This window comes from Scylla paramamosain, chromosome 1 (genome assembly GCF_035594125.1).
Source record: "Scylla paramamosain isolate STU-SP2022 chromosome 1, ASM3559412v1, whole genome shotgun sequence".
NCBI classification, from domain to species: Eukaryota; Metazoa; Arthropoda; class Malacostraca; order Decapoda; family Portunidae; genus Scylla; species Scylla paramamosain.
The window spans coordinates 37,307,693-37,330,997 of NC_087151.1; the positions used below are offsets into that span (position 1 = coordinate 37,307,693).

The 23,305-nt window shown below is 42.6% G+C and overlaps 2 protein-coding genes across 9 annotated transcripts in view; one reads left to right on the forward strand and one right to left on the reverse strand.

Moving 5' to 3' along the window:
* The window catches only part of LOC135104987 (putative neural-cadherin 2), a 188,155-nt gene that overhangs the window by 156,745 nt on the left and 8,105 nt on the right, over positions 1 to 23,305 (reverse strand). For 3 of the 8 annotated variants that reach the window (XM_064012879.1, XM_064012861.1, XM_064012888.1), the window contains exon 2: positions 13,123 to 13,211. The exons of 2 other annotated variants lie outside the window; for them this stretch is intronic. The gene's annotated coding sequence lies outside the window, so the exon portion shown is untranslated. Of the gene's footprint in view, positions 1 to 13,122; positions 13,212 to 20,497; positions 20,903 to 23,305 lie in introns of those variants that run through there. 3 more of the 8 variants (XM_064012851.1, XM_064012844.1, XM_064012902.1) reach the window with 2 other exon arrangements.
* On the forward strand, positions 17,492 to 19,761 carry LOC135105040 (uncharacterized). Its single transcript, XM_064012946.1, has 3 exons — positions 17,492 to 17,709; positions 18,431 to 18,578; positions 18,884 to 19,761. The coding sequence occupies exons 1-3, from the start codon at positions 17,550 to 17,552 to the stop codon at positions 19,176 to 19,178; spliced, it is 603 nt and encodes a 200-aa protein (XP_063869016.1). The 5' UTR covers positions 17,492 to 17,549; the 3' UTR covers positions 19,179 to 19,761.

Genomic DNA, 23,305 nt, shown 5'->3' on the forward strand with positions numbered 1-23,305 from the left:
TAACTTACATTTATTTCTACATCAGTCTATTCCTTCATTTCCGTATCGCGTGAGGCTGTCGGCTGCAATGCTGTGTTGATGATGGTGATAGAGATGTGATGATGGTAGTGATGATGGTGGTGATGGTGATGATGATGATGATGATGATGATGATAATAGTGATGATGGCAGTGATGATGGTGGTGATGATGGTGGTGATGATGATGATGACAATAATGATGATGGCAGTGATGATGGTGGTGATGATGGTGATAGCATTAGTAATAAAGAATAGAAAATGGACGGTAAGGAGGGCAGAAAAAAATAAAGATAAAAAAAGAAGTGAAAAGAACACAAAATTCAGTACATACTCGTAAAACTTAAGCCGGAAAAAAAAAAATATATGAAAAAGGGGAGTTGAGAGATTGAGGAAAGGATGAGAGGATAACATGAGAACAAGTACTGCATTCTTAACATAGTTACTCTAGACTTTCCTCGCCTACTTACCTCCTTGGAAGGATGAGAGAGAGAGAGAGAGAGAGAGAGAGAGAGAGAGAGAGAGAGAGAGAGAGAGAGAGAGAGAGAGAGAGAGAGAGAGAGAGAGTTGGGTAATGATATACAGAGATAGATAAAAGATACATTTACCAATCATGAAGCATTCAGATAAATGTATGAGTACCTCTGAAATCAGGGAAAAATACAGGAAGTGCATGAAGTATTTAATACAGAGCGCAATATCATGGTTACTAACTTAACACCACCACCACCACCGTCATCACACCACCACCATCATCACCACCACTACAACCATCACCAACAGTACCATCACCACCATCATCAACACCACCACCATCATCACCACCTCGATTATCATCACCACCATCATTATCAACGCCACCACCATCGTCATCACCACCTCCACCACCATCATCATCACCACCTCCACCACCACCGTTACCACAACCACCACTATCTTCATCACCTTTATCATCATCACTACCACCACCACAATCACCACCACCATCACTACCAACATCACCGCCACCATCACCACCACCACCAACACCATCACCACGACCACAACCACCACCGCCATCACCATCATCATCACCACCACCACCACTTTCACCACCACCAACACTATCACCACCATCACCATCATTACCACCACCACCTCCACCATCACGACCACCACCACCACCACTACCACTACCACCACCACCACCACCACCACCATTATTATCATGATCATCATCACAGGACACCGTGTACTAAGAGATAATTCAAATATTCACTTATTCTAGTTTAGAAATAGATAACACTTAAGTAACCACTAACTAATTAAATTAATTACTACATGTACATTATACACACATACACACACACACACACACACACACACACACACACACACACACACACACACACACACACACACACACACACACACACACACACACACACACGCACACACACACACACACACACACTCTATTAAGGAAATGGTAAAGTTGACTTACTTCCCAGGTTATCCAGTCAACTTCAAGATCGTCTCGACCATCGGGAAGAAAAGTTTTTTGAGGGAGTGATGTAGTAAAAATTCATTATAGTACCTTTAAGATTAGTAAATTGTGAAGTGTATTTGGTTATCTATTACCACTGAATCCTGCGAGAAGTAATATGCTTTCTTCTTAAACGGTGGAGCGATGCGGAACTAGCACGGACTGTCAGCGTTGGCACAGAGGAAACAGGAAACAGCGCGCGGCGGATGCACGATCACGACGCGTGGGAGCTGGAAACTGGCTGGAGAGGCGGCAGGGGACCACTGGCTGGGCTGTTGCTGCGGTATTAAGCACGTGTCCGCTACTTCGATCACACATGGTGCGCTGTGCACAGCATGACATGGCTTATTTACATGCCGAATGTCTCTGAGTGGGAATCCCTCTATACGAGTAACCTAGTAAGTCACCTATGATCGCTGTCTAAATAGTTGTCAATTCCTGTCTTAAAGCTCCCCGTTGGCTACACTACCTTATCTCATAGTGAAAGAAAGTTCTACAAACGTGAGCTCACCAGGACTGGTTCACGCTGGAATCAAACATTTTCGATTGTTTTTGTCATGCCCCTTGAAAGCTAACACTTTCAACCCGTCCGTTCCCTTAACCCTCCCGCTACTAAGCAACTATTTTCCTGTATCCATATGACTTTTTTGGCACTTTTTTTTTTTTTTTTTTTTGCAGTGCTCTCAATGTTAACGAAGGAAGACTAAAGCAGTAATCCAACGCCACGACCTAACCCTGACACACACCACAAGCAGCTGGGAGGCGGTGACAGAGGAGCAGATGTGCTCCCCAAGCGCCACAGATCAGCGTTATGAATGGAAGTTTCGAAACCCTAAGAGCAGTTGACACCTGCAGTCGTGTCTGCACCTTTCTAGACGTCCATTCTCAGTGGAATGAAAAGCGAAAGCACCACGTTGATCACCATTTTTTTCTTTTTTTTTTCCTTTTTCTTCTTTTGTATTTTCTTTGTGTTATTCTTTCTCCACCTCCTTCTCTGCCTTTTAAGTGCATCCTCTCCCAGGTCAAACGAGGTCACACACGCACGAACATGTCATTCCTGAGAGTCACTGCTGGTGCACCCTTCCTCTGGTCCCATCACAGTGTCAAACGATACCCATAGCGCGGCGGCGTCTGGCAAGCAATGGTGTGGTGCAGAGCAGTGAATTTTTGTCAGCCTCCTGTTTCAGTATCCGTTTCTGTCCTTGACTCACTTTCAAGAAGTGTGTGTGTGTGTGTGTGTGTGTGTGTGTGTGTTTATGTAGGAGGGACACTGGCCAAGGGCAACAAAAATCAAAAAAAAAAAAAAAAAAAGCTCACTGAGATACCAGTCCCAGAAAAGGCTCCAAAGCGGTAGTCAAAAACTGATGGATAAGTGTCTTGAAACCTCCCTCTTGAAGGAATTCAAGTCATAGGAAGGTGGAAATACAGAAGCAGGCAGGGAGTTCCAGAATTTACTAAAGAAAAGGATGAATGATTGAGAATACTGATTAACTCTTGCATTAGAGAGATGGACAGAATAGGGGTGAGAGAAAGAAGAAAGTCTTGTGCAGCGAGGCCGCGGGAGGAGGGGAGGCATGCGGTTAGCAAGATCAGAAGAGCAGTTAGCACGAAAATAGCGGTAGAAGATAGCAACATTGCGGCGATGAGAGAGAGGCTGAAGACAGTCAGTTAGAGGAGAGGAGAATCTTCCTGTTTAAGATAAATTCAAAAATTTTATTTAGGCAGGAAATTAAAGCAATAGGACGGAAGTTTGAGGGATTAGAATGGTCATCCATTTCAGGAACAGGCTGAATGTAGGCAAACTTCCAGCAAGAAGGAAAGGTAGATGTTGACAGATAGAGTTGAAAGAGTTTGACTAGGCAAGGAGCAAGCACGGAGGCACAGTTTCGGAGAACAATAGGAGGGACCCCATCAGGTCCATAAGCCTTCCGAGGGTTTAGGCCAGCAAGGGCATGGAAAACATCATTGCGAAGAATTTTAATAGGTAGCATGAAGTAGTCAGAGGGTGGAGAATAGGGAGGAACAAGCCCAGAATCGTCCAAGGTAGAGTTTTTAGCAAAGGTATGAGTGAAGAGTTCAGCTTTAGAGATAGATGTGATAGAAGTGGTGCCATCTGGTTGAAATAAAGGAGGGAAAGAAGAAGCAGCAAAGTTATTGGAGATATTTTTGGCTGGATGACAGAAGTCATCAGGGGAGTTAGATCTTGAAAGATTTTGACATTATTAATGAAGGAGTTTTTGGTTAGTTGGAGAACAGACTCGGCATGGTTCCGGGCAGAAATATAAAGTGCATGAGATTCTGGTGATGGAAGGCTTAAATACCTTTTGTGGGCCACCTCTCTATCATGTATAGCACGAGAACAGGCTGTGTTAAACCAAGATCCGGAAGGTTTAGGTCGTGAAAAAGAGTGGGGAATATACGCCTCCATGCAAGACACTAACACCTCTGTTAAGCGCTCGGCACACAGAGACGGGTCTCTGACAAGGAAGCAGTAGTCATTCCAAGGAAAATCAGCAAAATACCTCCTCAGGTCCCCCAAATAGAGGCAAAACGCCAGAGGCACCTCCGCTTACGCCTGGATGCAGGGGGATCCTGAGGAGGGATAGAAGCGATAGGATAAGATACAGATATGAGATTGTGATCGGAGAAGACCAACGGAGAAGAGAGGGTGACAGCATAAGCAGAAGGATTAGAGATCAGGAAAAGGTAAAGAATGTTGGGCGTTTCTCCAAGATAGTCAGGAATACGAGTATGGTGTTGCACCAATTGCTCTAGATTGTGGAGGATAGCAAAGTTGAAGGCTAGTTCACCAGGATGGTCAGTGAAGGGAGAGGAAAGCCAAAGCTGGTGGTAAACACTGAAGTCTCCAAGAATGGAGATCTCTGCAAAAGGGAAGAGTCAGAATGTGCTCCACTTTGGAAGTTAAGTAGTCAAAGAATTTCTTATAGTCAGAGGAGTTAGGTGAGAGGTATACAGCACAGATAAATTTAGTTTGAGAGTGACTCTGTAGTCGTAACCAGATGGTGGAAAACTCGTTAGATTCAAGAGTGTGGGCACGAGAGCAGGTTAAGTCGTTGCGCACATAAACATAACATCCAGTTTTGGATTGAAAATTAGGATAGAGAAAGTAGGAGGGGCAGAAAGGGGCTACTACTAATTGCCTCAGACACCTGTGTTTCAGTTAGGAAAAGAACATGAGGTTTAAAAGAGGAGAGGTGGTGTTCTACAGATTGAAAATTAGATCTTAGACCGCGATTGTTACAGAAGTTAATGAAGAAAATTTGAGAGGGGTGTCAAGACACTTAAGGTCGATAACAGAAGAGCAATCCCGACCTGGGGACATTTGTGGTCCCCTCCCCAGATGGGGACTCCGAGGCTGGTGTAGGAGTCGCCATAATAATTTTGAATTTTTGAGTGAAGGGTGTGTGTGTTATTAGCTGTTTCTAGTTTTGTGTGGAGGAAGAGAGTTGTCTTTAGAGGTCAGGCTGTGACTGCCGTCTCGCGAGTCTACAGCGGTGCCCTAATGGAAAGTGACGCGTCCCTCTAATGGCCGCCCCGCCACCACTGCACAGAGCCTGGCTGGGCTGCAAAATGCACCTTGCTTAACTTCCATCCCATTACTAAGGAATATCTGAATACTAGGGCTTCTCCTAGAGTTAAGGACCATATTCTAAAATGCTTCTGACCATCCCTCAATTACATTCCAAAGGGTCTAGATAAAATTACACGGGTTTTACTGCAATTATTTTACGGTCTTAGTAACAGGTTAACAAAATATATGTATTTTCAATTGAAGGAACACTATTGAGAATGTGTAATGAGAATTTAATGTGTAATGGAGGAAACAAAACCTTTTGAGGATTCACCAATAGCTCATGTTTCATATTGTGTGCTCCCACTTTAGTGTCGGTCCTTAGAGGCCAGTGCTTTCTCTGGTAATGTGCTGCTCTGTCTCTACTGTCCCAAAGGCAAAAGAAAACAGGGATTCTTGGTAAAACCTCCTTTCAGTCCCATAAAGAAAGCCACCATCTTGAAGTCTCCAATAATTTCCTTGCCATACTTGTTGTAGTTCAAAGTTTCCAGTAGAAGCTTTACACTGCTATAGTCCTCCTTAAGATGCACAGAATGAGCAAGAGGCAGAGATGAACACTTGTTTCCATTATGCAGAAGTACAGCTTTCAGGCTTTTGGAAGAGCTGTCAATGAAGAGTCTCCATTCATCTGCATTGCAAGCAATTCCAATAGCATCAAACAAGCCTGATACATTATTGCAGTAGCATGGCCTGTCCTCCTTTGCAAAGAAGCAGAAGAAATGTTTGTGACGTTTTCTTTGAATGATCACTTGCACACTGTCATCAAGTAAATCCTATTCCTTCAGGCTTGAAATCAAAAGCTCACCATTTGACTTTGTCAAAAGAAGATCTCTGATGAGGCCATTGAGGTCTCTTTGATTTGGGTAGTAAGGATTCTTCCCAACTACAACTGTATCTCTGATGTCACAGTCTTCCTCTCTGTTCAGCTCATCTTTTGATTTACTGCTTTCTTCTGATAGTTGACTTCTTTCTGGAGGAACTGGTACAAGAAGATCAGCACTGTGTGGTACTGGTGCAATGGAAGATGGAATATCTGTATAGAAAACAGCAGGTGCATTTTTCCCAGACCGGCGTTTGGAAGGATCCACCATGTAGAAAAAACATGTGGAGGGACGCTTCACCCGCTTCTGCATTCCATTCTCCAGTCCACTGGGACCTGACGCCAGCCTCGGCCAACCACGTGATGTTGTCTTCTGGACGCCAGCCTTGGCCGTGACCTGACCCGGCCAGCAACCACCCTTACATCAGCCCAGTCCATGTCTGTCTAGCCTTGGTGATGGACATGCAGAGTTGCATCCACCGACGCCTCAGAGGTGGACATGCGACCCACTGCCACTTCATTATTTATTATTTTGTTTATTATTTTGTAGAGTTTACTTTATTAATATAACGCAGCAGCATTGCCACCATATTTCTTTGATCACCTCTACAGAAGTAGTAGAAGAATCATATATATATATATATATATATATATATATATATATATATATATATATATATATATATATATATATATATATATATATATATATATATATATATATATATATATATATATAATTCCTAGTACACAAAAATGGTGACCATGGTGGATGAGTCGACGCTACAAGTCCTCCTGGTCCAGGTGTCCCGCCTGCTCATCGCCAGCTACTCCAGCTGTAACGCCTTCCTGTAACCTGCTAAGCTGTCACCAACGCATTTCTGCTAAACCGGGACTAATGCAAGCTGTTATGCTACTACACGTCTACGGTGCTTTCTTCAAACTGCTTTGAGGGCCTCTTTCAAGCTTTTTATGCCAAGACTGCCCCACCAGCCTGTGCCCATTCGACTTCAAGCCATCACTGACGCCGTCCCTGTTTCAAGTCTTAACTTTTTAAGCCGTCACCGACGCAACTCGACTGCTTTGCTGCTGATCCCATCATTCCAAGACTTTGAATTTCTCAGCCATCAGTCTTCTGCTGCAAACTGTGGTGTCTTTTTGTGGCCGTCTCTGCACCCATATAGACCACTCACCCATCACAATCGATGAAGATTATCGTCATTTATCATTTGTGCAGTGTTATGATTTTTGCAGTTCATTTTTATTTTGCAATTTATTTGGCATAGAAATGCCTTGTTCTCTTGTTCTGTGGCCTCTAGTGCTGTCCTAGTTTTTCATGGCCTGTGATTCGCTGTGCTGAAGTCACAGCTAATGTGAGTTTTGTGTTTGGTCTCTGTGCTCTCTTTTCTGATGTGTTTGCTACGTGAGTTTTTGTGATTCAGCAGTGCACACTCACTTTTCTGACGTCTTTGTTCTGTGAGCCTTGTGAATGGCTATAGTGCATACATCACGTGTCTTACACAGATAAGCGCATATATATTATGTAAATCATTTGCTTCACTGTGCCTGCATCACCCCACATGCTTTGTTCACTGCAAGGATGCAGCAAAATGTGGCTGGGAGACTTCGCCCGCCTCTGCATTCCATTCTCCGGTCCACTGGGACATGACGCCAGCCTTGGCCAACTACATGGTGTAAGGTCAACCCTCACACTCTTTCTCTTCCGAACGCCAGCCCTGGCTGTGACCTGACCCGGCCAGGAACCATCCCTACATCAGCCCAGTCCGTGTCTGCCCTGCCTTGGTGACAGACATGCAGTGTCCATCTCCGCCTGGCCTCGGTGGCAGACATATGGCATGCAGGCAGCTCATGACTTATTATTGTGCAGTTTTGTTTTATTAATATATCTACAGCTGATTTTACAACTTTATTTCTTTGGTCACCTATATGGAAGTACTAGATGAATCATATATATATATATATGTTACGCATAATGTGGACAATTGCCTAATGTGAACATTAGGCAGAAAATTGCCTAATGTGTACATCAAGCAAGTAGGTTGCGTAAAGTTTACAAATTGTTAACATTAGGCAAAAAATGCCTATTGTTCAAATTATGCAGCTCAATTTTGCCCAATGTGAATAAGGAAAACATAATTAATTAATGCAATATTAGTATAAGTAAAATAGGTCAATCGATCTCAGGGTTCAGTTGAGTCCAATCACAAATTTTTGCATGATCTGCCTGGGTGACAGCGCGAGTTGCATTTAATTTCTTTTCTTAGGCAGCTGCACCTTCCTGATGTACATTGAGTAGTACATTGACACTTTGTATAACCTTGCCCACCAGTGGCTCTTGCTGTTGCTGTTCTCATCGATAGGCAGATATCAGGAACCTCTTCAGACTTTATAAGGGTCTGTTTGATCCCACTTAGGTCAGCTGGTGTAAATTTTGTTCTAATAATAACCTAACCTAACCTAACCTAACCTAACCTAACCTAACCTAACCTAACCTAACCTAACCTAACCTAACCTAACTATAACAGACCCAAAGTTTCGAACAACATTCGAACAAAACTGTAGACACTGGTTTGTCATTCAATTCACATTAGGCAAAATACCCTTGCCTAATTTGAAAATCATGCCTAAAGTGGACATTAAGCAAGTAAGTTGCCTATTGTCAACATCGTGCAAACAAATTGCCTAATATGAAGATTAGGCAATTTCACTGCCTAATGTTCACATTAGGCAATTATCCACATTATGCGTGACATATATATATATATATATATATATATATATATATATATATATATATATATATATATATATATATATATATATATATATATATATATATATATATATATTGTTACAAACACGGGTTTTTCACGGATTTTCAGGTTTTCTCACCACCTCAGCTGCTAACTCTGTACAAGGGCCTTATCCGTCCATGTATGGAATATGCTTCACATGTCTGGGAGTGTTCCACTCATATCGCTCTTGTAGACAGGGTGAAATCAAAGGCTTTTCGTCTCATTAACTCCTCTCCTCTAACTGACTGTCTTCAGCCTCTCTCTCATCGCTGCAATGTTGCATCTCTTAGCTATCTTCTACCGCTATTGTCATGCTAACTGCTCTTCTGATCTTGCTAACTGCATGCTTCCCCTCCTCCCGCGGCCTCGCTGCACAAGACTTTCTTCTTTCTCTCACCACTATTCTGTCCACCTTTCTAATGCAAGAGTTAACCAATATTCTCAATCAATCATCCCTTTTTCTGGTAAACTCTGGAACTCCCTGCCTGCTTCTGTATTTCCACCTTCCTATGACTTGAATTCCTTCAAGGAGGAGGTCTCAAGACTTTTATCCTTCAATTTTTTTTTACTACCGCTTTGGACCCTTTTATGGGAGTGGCATCTCAGTGGGCTTTTTTTATTTATTTGATTTTTATTGACCTTGGCCAGTATCCCTCCTACATAAAAAAAGAAAAAATAATATAAGGAAAAAAATAAACTTGTATACACATACTATAATGCAATTCCTATTAGGTTATCGTCAAAATATACGAGTATGTAGGGCCATGTGCTCTATATATACGCGCATCCCCGAACCTCACCCCCCCACCCCGACCCATCCACCTTACACACACACACACACACACACACACACACACATTTATATAATATAAAACGCACAATTTATGTCGAAAACTGAAAAGAGAACTGATAATAAATTATTCTCTTTCCCTCGCGCTGTCTCTCCTCTCACTGCAGCCTTATTTTTATTTACTTTCATTTCATTTTCTCCCTCCCTTCCTGCTTCATTTCGCCTCTCTCTCTCTCTCTCTCTCTCTCTCTCTCTCTCTCTCTCTCTCTCTCTCTCTCTCTCTCTCTCTCTCTCTCTCTCTCTCTCCATTCCTTCTTTGTCCCCTTCTCCTTTCCCTTCCTGCCATTATCCTGTCCCCTTTTCGCTTCAGCTCATTTCATCTATATAGATTGAGTTTACCGGAAACAGGAAGGAAAAGTTTGAGTTATGATAATCTTGAATATAAGGGTCACGTGATAAAGCATGGCATTTACGTCATGCTTCTCCCCCTCCACACTTTCCACCAGCTCAGTAACCCCCTCACGTCACAGTCTGTTTCTTGCCTTGCATTACTCATTTTCCCTTTCTATACGTTTCAGTCACAAATAGTCGCGGCATTGGCCATATAGAATGAAAAGTTATCCCCTAGAGCAAGATCCTATTCTAAAGACTAACTTTCATTGTCTGAAATGTTTTACTGATAAACAATTTTTCCTTTAATGACCAATAAACTTTTAAACACTTATTTTTGTACTAACCTCTCTTAAATGTCTCTTAAATATCTTTCTAGTGTAAAAGACAAAATTAACCTTCTCTTCTCTCTTTTCTCTTGTCTGTCTGCACAGAAACAATTCTAACAGTGTTCTGGAGGTTCATGAAGGACGCCCAACGATGTAAAAGGGTTAACTGATTATAACACACCCTAGACGTACTCAGTCACTGGCGTAGGGCAAGCAGCACCACCCTTCCTGGGCTTCGGGATGTTGAGCAGAGTAGTCAGTTCTTTTCTCCACAGCCTTAACGCTTCCATTTTAACGTTGTCACTACGATAAAAAGCAATTCATAGCATTGAACGTGGTGTACTAGATATCTACCAAATGAGAGCCCAAAGCTTCTCGGAATACTGTCCCCGAGTGAAGAGACGTACTCTTCTAGCCGACAGACAAAAGACGACATTCCCCGTAAGAAATACACAGGAATGCAAGCCCTGCTGGTGTTCAAATGTCATTTTGAATTGTGCTCCTCGATCTCCTACCGATTAGCGAAAAGGAGTCAAGCTAATCTCGTTCTTGCGCTACAAATGCTGTTACGGAATGCTGGTGAAGCTATTCCCCCTTCTCTCTCTCTCTCTCTCTCTCTCTCTCTCTCTCTCTCTCTCTCTCTCTCTCTCTCTCTCTCCTCTCTCTCTCTCTGAGTAATGCAATTTTCGGTAATAGAATATGTGACGCAACATGATTAATATTTCAAAGAAAACGAAACGCTCTTCAGCATCTTATGACAAACATTCTCAATGAATATGACTCAGTTCTCTCTCTCTCTCTCTCTCTCTCTCTCTCTCTCTCTCTCTCTCTCTCTCTCTCTCTCTCTCTCTCTCTCTCTCTCTCTCTCTCTCTCTAACACGGGATGACACGAGTCACTTGCGGTCGCATGTGGGTGAAGAGGCCCCGGGGTACCCATCATACATGCTTGTGATGGAGGTTTATACACGTACTTATGGCGTTCCCATTTCCTCAGCTTTCCTTGACTACCTAATCCCTCTTTCATCTGTCCTCCCTTGCACTTCTTCATCCCTCAGTTCATCTTCTGTGTGTAACTCCGGTATTTCATGGTTTCTGCCGCGTGCTGTGCAGTCAGTAACATTATACTTTAAAATAACCTTTTATATAATTGAGTGATTGATGTATGTCGCACCGTGCTACTAAGGAAAATAAAGCAGTTGTTCTCATACCGGAAAAAAAAAAAAAAAAAATATATATATATATATATATATATATATATATATATATATATATATATATATATATATATATATATATGAGTGTAGAGAGAGAGAGAGAGAGAGAGAGAGAGAGAGAGAGAGAGAGAGAGAGAGAGAGAGAGAGAGAGAGGAGGGGGACCTTTAAGGAATGATAACATCTGTTCCGTATAACGTTATACAACAGAAGGTTACGCCACTCTTTGACCTGTACCCTCACACACTTTGCTCTCTCACTACAACCACTTTCAAGAGTCACAGAGATGATCAGCCGGGTTCTCAAAATTGTTTATCCCTTTAATAATGAAGAAACCTCGTTATCTATTTTTGTTTAACTATTAACAAATTAAGATTTTTAGATTATGAACAAGAGAAACATTCTTGAGAACCCGACAAATCATCTCTGTAGCTTCTGAAAGTTGTTGTGGTGAGGTAGCAAAGCGTTTCAGAATAAGGGCCACTGTCGCATCCATGAGTAGTTACCGAGGCTAATTTAACAGTTACTACGCAGCCTCCCACCACCACCCCTCATCGCCACCACCCGGAGCGCTGTCTTTTTATATCCATGAGTGCCCTCAGAAAATTTTAATGTCTCAGCTGGATATGAAGTCTGTCGGAAGCAAGAAATACGAGAGTGGGGACAACAGTGACATCCAACCTCTAAATGAAAAGATAATAATCAGAATTTACGTGACACCCACCCACCCACCCACACACACACACACACACACACACACACACACACACACACACACACACACACACACACACACTATCTCCTCCTCTTTTATTTTCCTCATCTTTTTCTCGAGTTGCCACATGCATCGCGACACACACACACGAGTCCAGCATTTTCTGTCTATGAAGTATTCCAAGAAATAATGCGGAAAACGTTCTAGCTTAAATGCGTTCGAAGAAGCACAGCGAGGACGGCAAAAATACGGACTTCAAATTGAGTTGGGTGGCTTCGTTTAGCAACAGAATCCGTACTAGTGTTGACAAGCATGATTCAGTTTACTAGCAGCACTGAAAAAGGCGGCAGTAAAAGGAAGGACAAAAAGACCACTTCCATGGAGGCCTGTTAGGGTGCAGAGGAGGAATAATGTAAAGAGGAAAAGGGAAAAGCGGAACAGCTATACGGTGTTTCAGAATCTTATGACGTGAAGGCGGAAAAACGCTGAATCACAATGAAAATACCATTTCATGATAATCTTCTAGAATGAGGAAAAGAAAATGTGGACACACGAATAGTGAGAAGAAGAAAGAAGAGAGAGAAAGAATCACAGCGAACAGATATGACGGAAATTGTACTGTAAAACAATTAAAAGTAAAAAGTAAAAAGATAAAAAGATAAAATATAGACGTATTAAAGATAGAGAAATAAAAAGCTAACCAAATAGTCTATAGAAGCAACTTATAACACTGAATGCACTCTTAAACAAAAAAAAAAAAAGACGAAAGCATAAGAAATTATATAAAAATGGGACAAAAACATCAATATAACGTATTAAAGAACAGGAGTGACCTTGACTTGCTCGATAGTGAAATGACAGAAAATATTCCATTAAAGTTATTCTTCCTTCCTCTTCTCCTGCGCCCCAGTACTCACCTGTGCGCTGCAGGTGAGGGCAGGTGGACAGCTAGCACGCAACTTGACAGCCTCCAGAACCGTCAAGTGTGAAAGGATGTGTTTCTTACCTGAGGAAGGGAAGACAAGTGTTACGTAAACGCACAAATAAGGATGTGCATTAATTAATGATATACAGTACAACGTTTCACCCACGGTATAACGTCTGCTGATCACTCAGCCAGCCATTCCCCTACGGAAAGAGGTCTGAGATCATAGAACTCATACTGACCGATCTTTGAGACCACTCACACATCACACACAGGGACAGCGAGGTCACAACCCCTCGGGTTACATCCCGTATCTACTACCTGCTAGGAGAACAGGAGCTTTACATTTGCATCGCCCCACCCGGGACACACACCCGGGTTGTGAGCCGAGCGTGTTAACCACTAAAATACATGTTATGTGTGTGTATTCACTGTACAGCCTGCTGCTGGTCTCTCTCGAGACAGCCGGCCGTTCCCCTATAGAAAGAGAAAGAGCTCAGAGCTCATACTGACCAATCTTTGGGTTGGACCGAGACCACTCACACAACACACCGGGAAAACGAGGTCACAACTCCTCGACTTACATCCCGTACTTACTCACTGCTGAGTGAACAGGGGCTACACGTGTAAGGAGACACAACCAAATAATTAAGTCCGCCCAGGGGATCGAACCCTGGCCCCTCGGTTATGAGCCGAGTGCGCTAACCACTACGCTAGTGGACCGTGTGTGTGTGTGTGTGTGTGTGTGTGTGTGTGTGTGTGTGTGTGTGTGTGTGTATGACCTTACAACTCAGGCAGCCGGACACAACCACTATCATTCGAAGAAGAGAAGAGAGGCATATATGGCGACCTTAAGTTTTTACAATAAAGTTTACAAGCCGGCAGATAATGGTGATAGTTATGACATCCTATTTCTGGACTTTAGTAATGCGTTTGACAAGGTACCCCATCAGAGGCTACTGAGAAAGGTTAGGGCCCACGGGATAGATGGGAAGGTGTTAGTCTGGATAAGGTCGTGGCTAAGCGACAGGCGACAGAGAGTTGTAATAAACGGCTCTAAATCCGAGTGGAATCAAATAAATTAGTGGGGTGCCACAGGGATCAGTATTAGAGCCATTGTTGTTTGTAATAAATATCAATGACTTGGATAGCGGAGTTCGTAGTGATGTTAATAAATTTGCAGATGACATGAAGATAGGTATATTAATTAGGCCAGAATAGGACGCCATCGCCTTGCAGGTAGATTTGGGTAGGATGGACGAATGGACAGACAGATGGCAAATGCAGTTTAATATCAACAAATGCAAAGTACTTAGCGTAGGTAGTGGAAACCCACATAGTAGGTACACAATAAACAACGAAGCTGTGGTAGGTTCAGGGTACGAAAAAGATTTAGGAGTTATTGTTACTGAACTCCGTCTAAGAAAGCAATGGAGTAATCACCATCACTACAGCAAAATCTTGCGCACCACCTGAGCCGTGAAGAGGAATACGAAAGTAAAGGCGAAAAAAATTGGAGGGACAGCAAACGTATTAGAGCACGAAGTGAAGCTGCAGTCACCTCACCTCTTTTGATGGCTATGCTCATAAATTTAAGAGCAAGCGAGGCCCCGGAGTGGTAATCCCAATTTTCCTTCCCCACACCTTGCCCACAATATCCCCATAACTCCCAAACACCGTCCCCTCCCTCCTTTCTTTTCTTTTTTTTTTTTTCATGTAAGAGGGCCACTGGCTAAGAGCAACTAAAATTTGAGTAAGAAAATAGCAGAGGATAAGTGTATTAAAACCTCTCTCTTGAAAGAGTTCAAGTCATAGAAAGGAGGAAATACAGAAGCAGGCAGGGAGTTCCAGAGTTTACCAGAGAAAGGGATGAATGACTGAGAATACTGGTTAACTCTTTCATTAAAGGAGTGGACAGAATAGAGATGAGAAAATCTGACGGAGACGACTCAGAAAACTTCACTTCATCAAAGCCGTTTTAACTGGAGATGAAATGTGAAGTTTCCAGTTTAGATTATCAGTAAAGAACAGACCGAGGATGTTTTCAGTGCAGAAGAGGGGGACAACTGAGTGTCATCGAAGAAGAGGTTATTGTTACCTGGAAAGTTGTGTGGAGATGATAGATGGAGAAATTGAGTTTTTAAGTAATTGAGTAATACTAAGTTTACACTGACCCAATAAAAAAATTCTGAGGGATCAGAAGTCAGGCGTTCTATGGCTTCCCTGCGTGAGCTGTATACTTCCTGAATGGTTGGACATCTACGCAAAGACGTGGAAAAGTGCAGGGTAGTATCATCAGCGCAGAAGTGGATAGGACAAGAAGTTTGCTTAGATTATAATCTCAGCCAAACTTCTTGTCCTATCCTATTCATCAATAATTACTGATGAATAATAGAAAGAGAGTGGGTGACAGGATAGAACCCTGAGGAGCACTACTGTTAATAGACTTAGGAGAAGAACAGTGACCGTCTACCACAACACCAATAGAACGGTCAGAGAGGAAACTTCCTTCCGTTCCCCATCATACTCATCCTCATCTTACCAGTCTCACTTACCCCCACCCGATCCTTCACTTTTCTTTCTTTTCCTGCACTCGCTAATCATTCTTTACTTCTTATGGCCTGACTTGCATACTTAAACGCAACAACAATATTTGTTTACATGCAAAGAACGTAAGACGCTCACTGACACCCACACATATCAGACTTTTAAGGATCGAAACGAGGCAAGCACGGACAGCCACACATATCAGACTTCCAAGAATCGAAACGAGGAAAGGAAGAATAATCACACCATTACGGTAAAAGCAAGGAAATATGCAGAATACACTTGACTATTAGACATGGCCTTCGTAGACAAGAATAACCTCTATGCTGTCACTGAGAAAAAGGGAACAGAAAAATATATGAGCGCACCGGAAAGCATGAATAAGAAAAGAATTGCCACTTGAAAACTACGTAAGGTTTGGCAGATAATGCCAATAATAAGAGGCACCATACAAGGCAAAATTAATTTCCCAACACTATTATCTGCATCCTGGTTTACGAACGCATGAATAATTGTTCTTTTCCAGCTGTGACTTGCCTCCAACCTGTCCTCCTACTTTTCGTCTTTTTCAGCATAGGGTGGAATCACAAGCTTTGAGTCTTGACTTCTCTCCTCTACGAAACCGTCTTGACTCTCTTACTTCTCGACTTGTCTTTTATTAAGTTTACCGTTACTCCCATGGTTACTGATCTTCCGAATTTGCATGCCTTCCCCGTCCAGTGGCCTTGCTGCACAAGACTGCTCAACTTCATCCGTATTTTGTCCATTTTCGTAATGCAAGAATCAACCAGTATTTTCAATCTTTCGCGTATTTTAGTGGTAAACTCTGGAACCTTCTCCCTAGTTCTGTATTTCCCCTTGTATTTCCTAAGACTTGAACCGTTTCAAAAGAAGAGCAGAGCATCAAGACACCACAGATAATAAATGGAATTTCTTTCGGATTTTCTACTCCTTTCGCTTTTTGGCAACAGCATCATCAGCGGATTTTTTACTTTTTTTCCTTTTTTTCCTTTGTTTTATTTCCTTGGTGGGTCTCTGTAATGCATGAAAAAAAAAAATAAGTAATACCTTTCACTCTTTACATCATTATCATTTGCCCCAATTTTTACTTTCTCTTACATTAGTTGTTAATCAAATTCGTTTTTCTCTCCTTCCTCTGTTCTTCATCAGGTATCCTCATCTCTTTCTCCCATTCATCATCACTATTATCTTTCCAACACAGAGATGTCATGTTGTAGATATGAGTGCTGATGATTGTGTGAGAGTGATTAGAGACTTGATTTTCATGTACTGGTGTGCGTGGAAATCAAGGTGAGGAGGAAGAGCTGAGAGGAAACATTGCTTTGACGATCTTTATAATACTAGCAGGTGAAGGAACAATTATTCATGCTATTCCTACCGCAGCCCCGGCAGACCGCGGTTTGTTGTTGTTGCTTAGTCACTCATTACGTACATTTAATCTTTGGAATCTCGGACTTGCTACCCAATACATCCTTTGTGTGGACGTCCCGGTCAGTGTATCAGAAAATGGCAACAATGAATGGACTTCCTCATTCACTGTGTCTGGACATCCATGCTTTGCACCAAAGCTTCCTCTTTCTCTTTTCTTTTTCCCATCTTCCTGGAAGTAGCTCCCACAATGTTCCACAAAAGACCTACGTAGGCAGTGGCAGCATCCAAACGTACCCTTACTTCGGTAGTTCAGATGACACAGCAGTGAACAGAGCGCGGAGCCGAGGAACCATGAAAGCTTCCTCTTTGTGAATGCTGGCAACCCAGCCTCCTAGTAACACTTATGTTCTGTGCTTATAACCCGACGTAAAAAACGCGGAGTCTCATTCTGCCGCAGGGCACGCTACTCACTCCTAAGTCATGGAGGTCTGTGATAGAAGGCTGGATGACGGCGCCGCCACCTTTCCCCAACTGTACAATAGTTTGTCAGGTTACAGGGCAGGAAGCTCACCATGCAACCCAGTACTTCTGCAACAGCCGTTGTCTCTCTTCGCCGGGGAACAACCTTTGACCATAACAGGTATTTGTCACGACTTACGCATTGAAATGTGAGAAATTAATCTGAAGAAGGGTATGAGAGGTAATACAAAGAAGGCGCACCCAGAGACTGAACCCCTAACGTGGCGTGACACTCAATATACACGACCCGACCAAAGCAAGAGCAAGAGAATGTAAACTGTACTCATTTCGTCTCTGCCTCCCAGTGCTCCAAGCGTGCTCATCTCTCTGTCCTTCAGGTGTTTGCTACCACATCCCTGCCACCTGCCTGCCTCCCCTCTCTCCTCTTGTGCATACGTCGATAATATTATAGACGTCCATAGTTATAAGCGTCTATACCTTATAAGGTATAGACGTTTATATTTATGGAGGTAGAAGTGGTGGATGCTGTGATACGGATGGTGTGCGGTTGATAGCATATATTAGTAAGGGATGTAGAAATGTGAAGGGGTTCGACCTGCCCTTTGTCCGCAGGGAGGCCTTGACTTGCCTAAATCCTCAATATCTTCAATATCAGCCAAGGTCTTGCACATCGTTATGTCAATCATTTCGTTTTCCACAAGCAGGATACTTATCATGTTCTCTAATTATGAGTACGTTCAAACATACATTCCTTCCACCGATACAACTTTGAATACATCTGGTCTGTCTTTTATGATCTCTCTCTCCGCCTTGTTTTATGAATGTTGCCAGTCAGAAATGGAGGCATAATACTACAGCTGCTACCTTTTATGTGTCTGCAGGTGATATAGCTGAGGAGGAGAGAGAAGAAGATGCGACCTACAGCTTCAAAAAGAAGTTATACGAAATAGAGCCGTCAGGTGATCCCCAGCTGGAGGAACGTCGCCAACGTGCCTTATATGCCAAGCGAAATCGAGACATGAAAAAAAAGTAAGAGGAGTTGGGTTGGTGAGAGGGTGGGGAATGGGGTGTTCAACAAAGGCTGACAGGTGGTGTGGATATGTTGTCAGAGAGTGATCTTACAGACCTATTAAATGCCTCGTTTAGATTTGTATGAAAGAACCGTATAAAATCTGGGTATAAGTATGAGCCGAATTTGTTGTCAAGTGAAGTGATAATGTGTGATGGTCTCTTCTTTATTGCCGAAAATTGCAGAGCCGCCGGACGGGATGTATATTGTGTGTATAATGCCCTCTCAACACCCCATTTGTTTCTCCTGATTCTGGAAACAACAGAATGCAGATGAAACTACAGCAAGAGGTGTCAACACTCAGCACCGCCAAGGAACAGTACCGCACCGACCTGACACGCCTGTATGACTTGACGCAGACTCAACAGCACAAGATTGAGGAGTTGGAGCAGTGTCTCCTGGACAGTCACCAGCAACTGAGGGAAAAGGAAGAGCACATCCGGAGGAACCGGGAGAGGATGTCACACCTGAAGGGGCACTTGGACCTCATCGCTGAGGGCCTCGAGGAGAACAACCTGTCCCGCCGGATGCTGCTTAACCTGCTTTCCCAAATCCACTGATGTCTCTATGTTACAATACATTGTTGTTGTTGTTTTCTAACCACAGCAGTATTGGTAATAGTGAGAGTAGTAATAAGGATTTTATATCACTAATATATATGGCGTTAGATGAATTCAATTATTATTCTTTCATTTGATAATTCCATTGTCGTAGTACTGATGCTACAAAACTCGTGCAATTCAAGGTGATGACAGTAGTCAAGCCTGACCCAGTGGCGTCCCTAATTCTGATCACTAGACCATGTAGATATTAACAAACAAACAACAGATTTGTAAACTCCCAGGCAAACTTGACTTATTCCGTCATGTTCTCTGTATCTACAGACGTTCTTTCTTTCGCTGAACTTCCAAGTCATTAACGGGAATTTCACGGTGGGTCCAGCCAGGTGGGTAGGTAAGGGACTGGTGCACCCTCCCCCTAGACTATACAAACCCAACATGCACGGGACTCTAATAAGCACGAGGCAGAACATGAGCGTAGTTCAGGGAAGAAAATTATGAAAACAACACATTCATAACGCATAAAGTATTTCAGAACTTAACACAAAGTTATGGTAGGGATCAATAAATCTAAGACTTGGAAGTATTCTTTTTTTTGCCCTTAACTGTAAATAGTAATCACATAATGAATACAAAACGAAAGTCAAACCTGGGAGAAGTGAAAGTAAATAACACTGCAGAAGATAAATAGATAAATCCATAAATACACATATTGTGAAACCCTTCCGGTTATTCGTTTTTCTCGGCGACGCTTAGAAGAGGGAATGTGTCCCTCGTGTTCCTAATAGAAGGAGAGATGACAGGAAACAGAATATACTGCTGCTGTTTTTCTGCTGGATACTAAGGGTGCGTGCAGAGAAGCTACAGGACCCTTCTCTGAGCCCAAGGGAGAAAGGAATGAAGGGAAAAAGGAAAGAAACCCGAGGAATGAAGAAATAAAGCTCGAGGGAGGAAATAAAGAAGGAGGGAAGAAAACCCGAAGGAAGGAAGGAAGATGGAAGAAGGGAAGTTACGCAGAAGCACCAAAAATAGTTACTACTATCATAACTACTGCTATCACTACTACTACCAATACTACTACTACTACTAGTAGTAGTACTACTACTACTACCACTACTACTACTACTACCTCTATTAGTACTACTACTGCTGCTGCTAAAACTACTACTACAACCGTAATAGATGGATTTATTTTTTTTATTTATTTATTTTTTAAGAAACATGCTTGAAGCTTGTCATGCATCGCAACTTAGAATCTTGTTAGACTTGTTGTTATAAAATAAAGATTATTTTTATGCGGCACTGTTTCATTAACTTACTGTATGCGTGCGTAGTGTTGGCATGGCAGTAGCCGTGTCACGAGGAACAATCTTCGTACTACACACTGTACCCCTGGCACTCAGTGTAAGTAGGGAGACCAGTGGCAACATCCTGATCGTGAACATATATACCTTCACGACTGAAATCTTCCACCCACACGTCATCACAACACATTCGCCGACTTAGGACTATATTCTGAAATACATAGGGACCTTACAACTGAACGGGCTTTAGTGGAAGTTGTAAGGATTTTTAAGGATGTTTTCATGATTCCACGGATATATCAACAAAGATTCTTCATTATCAGTTGGAAAAGACACTCATTGAAACCCGACTTCTCATTTCTTTGGCCTTTGGAAATAAATCGTCGTGATGAGAGAATAAAACGTTAACGTATATGAGCCTCAAACCTACCAAGGACTGTGCGCTCTCCAACACTGACAGGCTGCACCGTGCATCTCCTCATCTGTCAAAGTTGCCGGATCTCCGGAAATGTTGTACCAACATTCATCACAATTATATAGAAGAATTAACGGATAAATAATTTAGTCTATTGAGCAAGCTACATAGGAGGGATACAAGAAAGACAGTAGGAGGCAGGGGAGGAATACAAAGAAAGAAATAACAGCAACACAGGGGAGGTGAATTCCACAGGGCGCTGCGGTCAATTGCTGTCTAGATAAACATGAATCTTCCCAATCGTTCCATGCAAGGACTGCCACATATACGTAGGGCTGATATGGCTTCTTGCAGCTTCCCTCATTTTCTTATATTCTTATGAATTTATACCCTCTTCTACTGAAAGGTTTAAACACAATCTCCTGAAATTTGTTGTGCACCATCTGGCAGCCCTATTACCAGTGTGTAGAAAGTTGCCAAACATCTCCAGCACTTAGCCTCGTCAATTCTCGTCCTCTCCACACATTTCCTACTGCAAATTGGTGCAAAGCAACGCCCTAAACATACTCAGCGTCTAACTTTTACCACTGCCAAGGTCAAAATTCCTACTGGCCCTTACTGTATACCAAGGTGAGGGGCCAGAGCTGTGTTACCACCTACCCTTGGCGGCCGTGAGTGTGGCTGCATCATCGCTCCGCCCTGCCCATGACGTGACCTCCCACTAACCCGGATAGACTATAATCACACTCACCAGTGACGACACACAGCCCCGCCCATAATCCGCTATATTGGTTTTGAATTTTTCTGCTTCCTGCTGGTGATTCTATTTATAGTGGTGAATGCCTTCATTGACGGTGAATCACTCTTGAGTCAACCACATCTGGGATGAGGCACAGGAAGATTGGGGTGCCTGATGCCTGATAATACAAATGCCTGATAATTGTGTTGGGAAAGGCAACCATGGATATATGTCAAATTGCACCATTCACACACACACACACACACCCTCGGCCCTCCTACCATGATCCTCGTGATGGCGGTCACGCTAACACTGCTTGGTCATGCCTCGGTCCCAACAAGTCATCAGCTTTCATATAAACAAGGACATTTCGATTGTCTTTACTACCAATTCGCAGCTCATGTGTGCATTCAGAGAAGCGCTCTCTTCCACCCCAGTGTGTAATCTTGGTGAAATAGTTTCATCTCGTGTGTACACGTTGGGTAATCATGATATGTAATCAGATGTAATTCCGAAATTAATGCCTTATAATCATTATCACCATTATGATCATCGTGCTGTCCACGAAATCTGGCTGCTGGTACAGGGAGGCCTATATATGTAAATTGATTTGAAAACAAATATACAAGTTTGGAAGAATATTATATCGGGGACTTTCAAAAGGATGTGTTCACAAAATAGAGGATTAGTATGATCATGCCATTTTTATATAACATTACTCATTATTTTTTTCTGCGCAACAAATAACCCATCTAAGAGAGAGAGAGAGAGAGAGAGAGAGAGAGAGAGAGAGAGAGAGAGAGAGAGAGAGAGAGAGAGAGAGACCCAGCGAAGGAAAGAAGAGTCATCTGCTATTACTTTCACAGATTCATTATTTCAGTACGTCATAGAAATACAAAATAATGAGCGTTTGGGATTCAGTAGGATGTCTGTATATAAGGATCCCGTACAGAGAGGAAAATCAATATCTTTGGAAAACGTTAACGATAAATTATGCAAATAGCTCCCGACTTTCATACAGACATGTAAGAATTTTTTTTATTCTGCACCATGTGTTTAAACTTGCAAAGGTCTTAAGCTCACAGGTCTGCACTACTACGGCAGTATTAGTATTTCATTATATATTTCATTAACTTCTTTAATTTAAGTAAACACAATGACGAGGGTTGTCTCTCACTCTGGCGATATGAACAAAGGGTCGTTTGTCTTGTAATTCAGGTGCATATTGGTCAGTGTTTATGTTTGAGCGTTATGAGAGTGAGGGAGAGTATGGAGAGAGTGATGCGGCTTCCCTCCCTGCGGTGCCGGCACTCATGAGGGCAGACACACGGCAGGCGCTAGACTCATTCCTCATCCTGCCCTAAAGAACGCCGGTGAACGAGCAGTAACTGACAGTCATGGTTCGTGACGCAAAAACAGATGAATCAAGCAACCATAGATATTGCTGTGTACTTCCACAAGCACTTTTTTTTTTTTTGTCGTTGAGTAGACCGGACATTTTTCCTTTTATTCTTCGTATTCGGTAAAACACACACACACACACACACACACACACACACACACACACACACACACACACACACACACACGGCACTATAAAGTAGTAACGAGTCCGAAGCTCCAATAACACCCGCTGGCCGTTAACGTCACAAGCTACGGCGCCTTCCAC

Excerpts from the sequence above, each read along its gene's own strand:
- LOC135105040 (XM_064012946.1), top strand. The coding sequence starts at position 17,550 with ATGGAGGTCTGTGATAGAAGGCTGGATGACGGCGCCGCCACCTTTCCC. Across the intron at positions 17,710-18,430 it reads ACAACCTTTGACCATAACAG|GTGATATAGCTGAGGAGGAG; the intron begins GTATTTGTCACG and ends ATGTGTCTGCAG. Across the intron at positions 18,579-18,883 it reads AATCGAGACATGAAAAAAAA|AATGCAGATGAAACTACAGC; the intron begins GTAAGAGGAGTT and ends TGGAAACAACAG.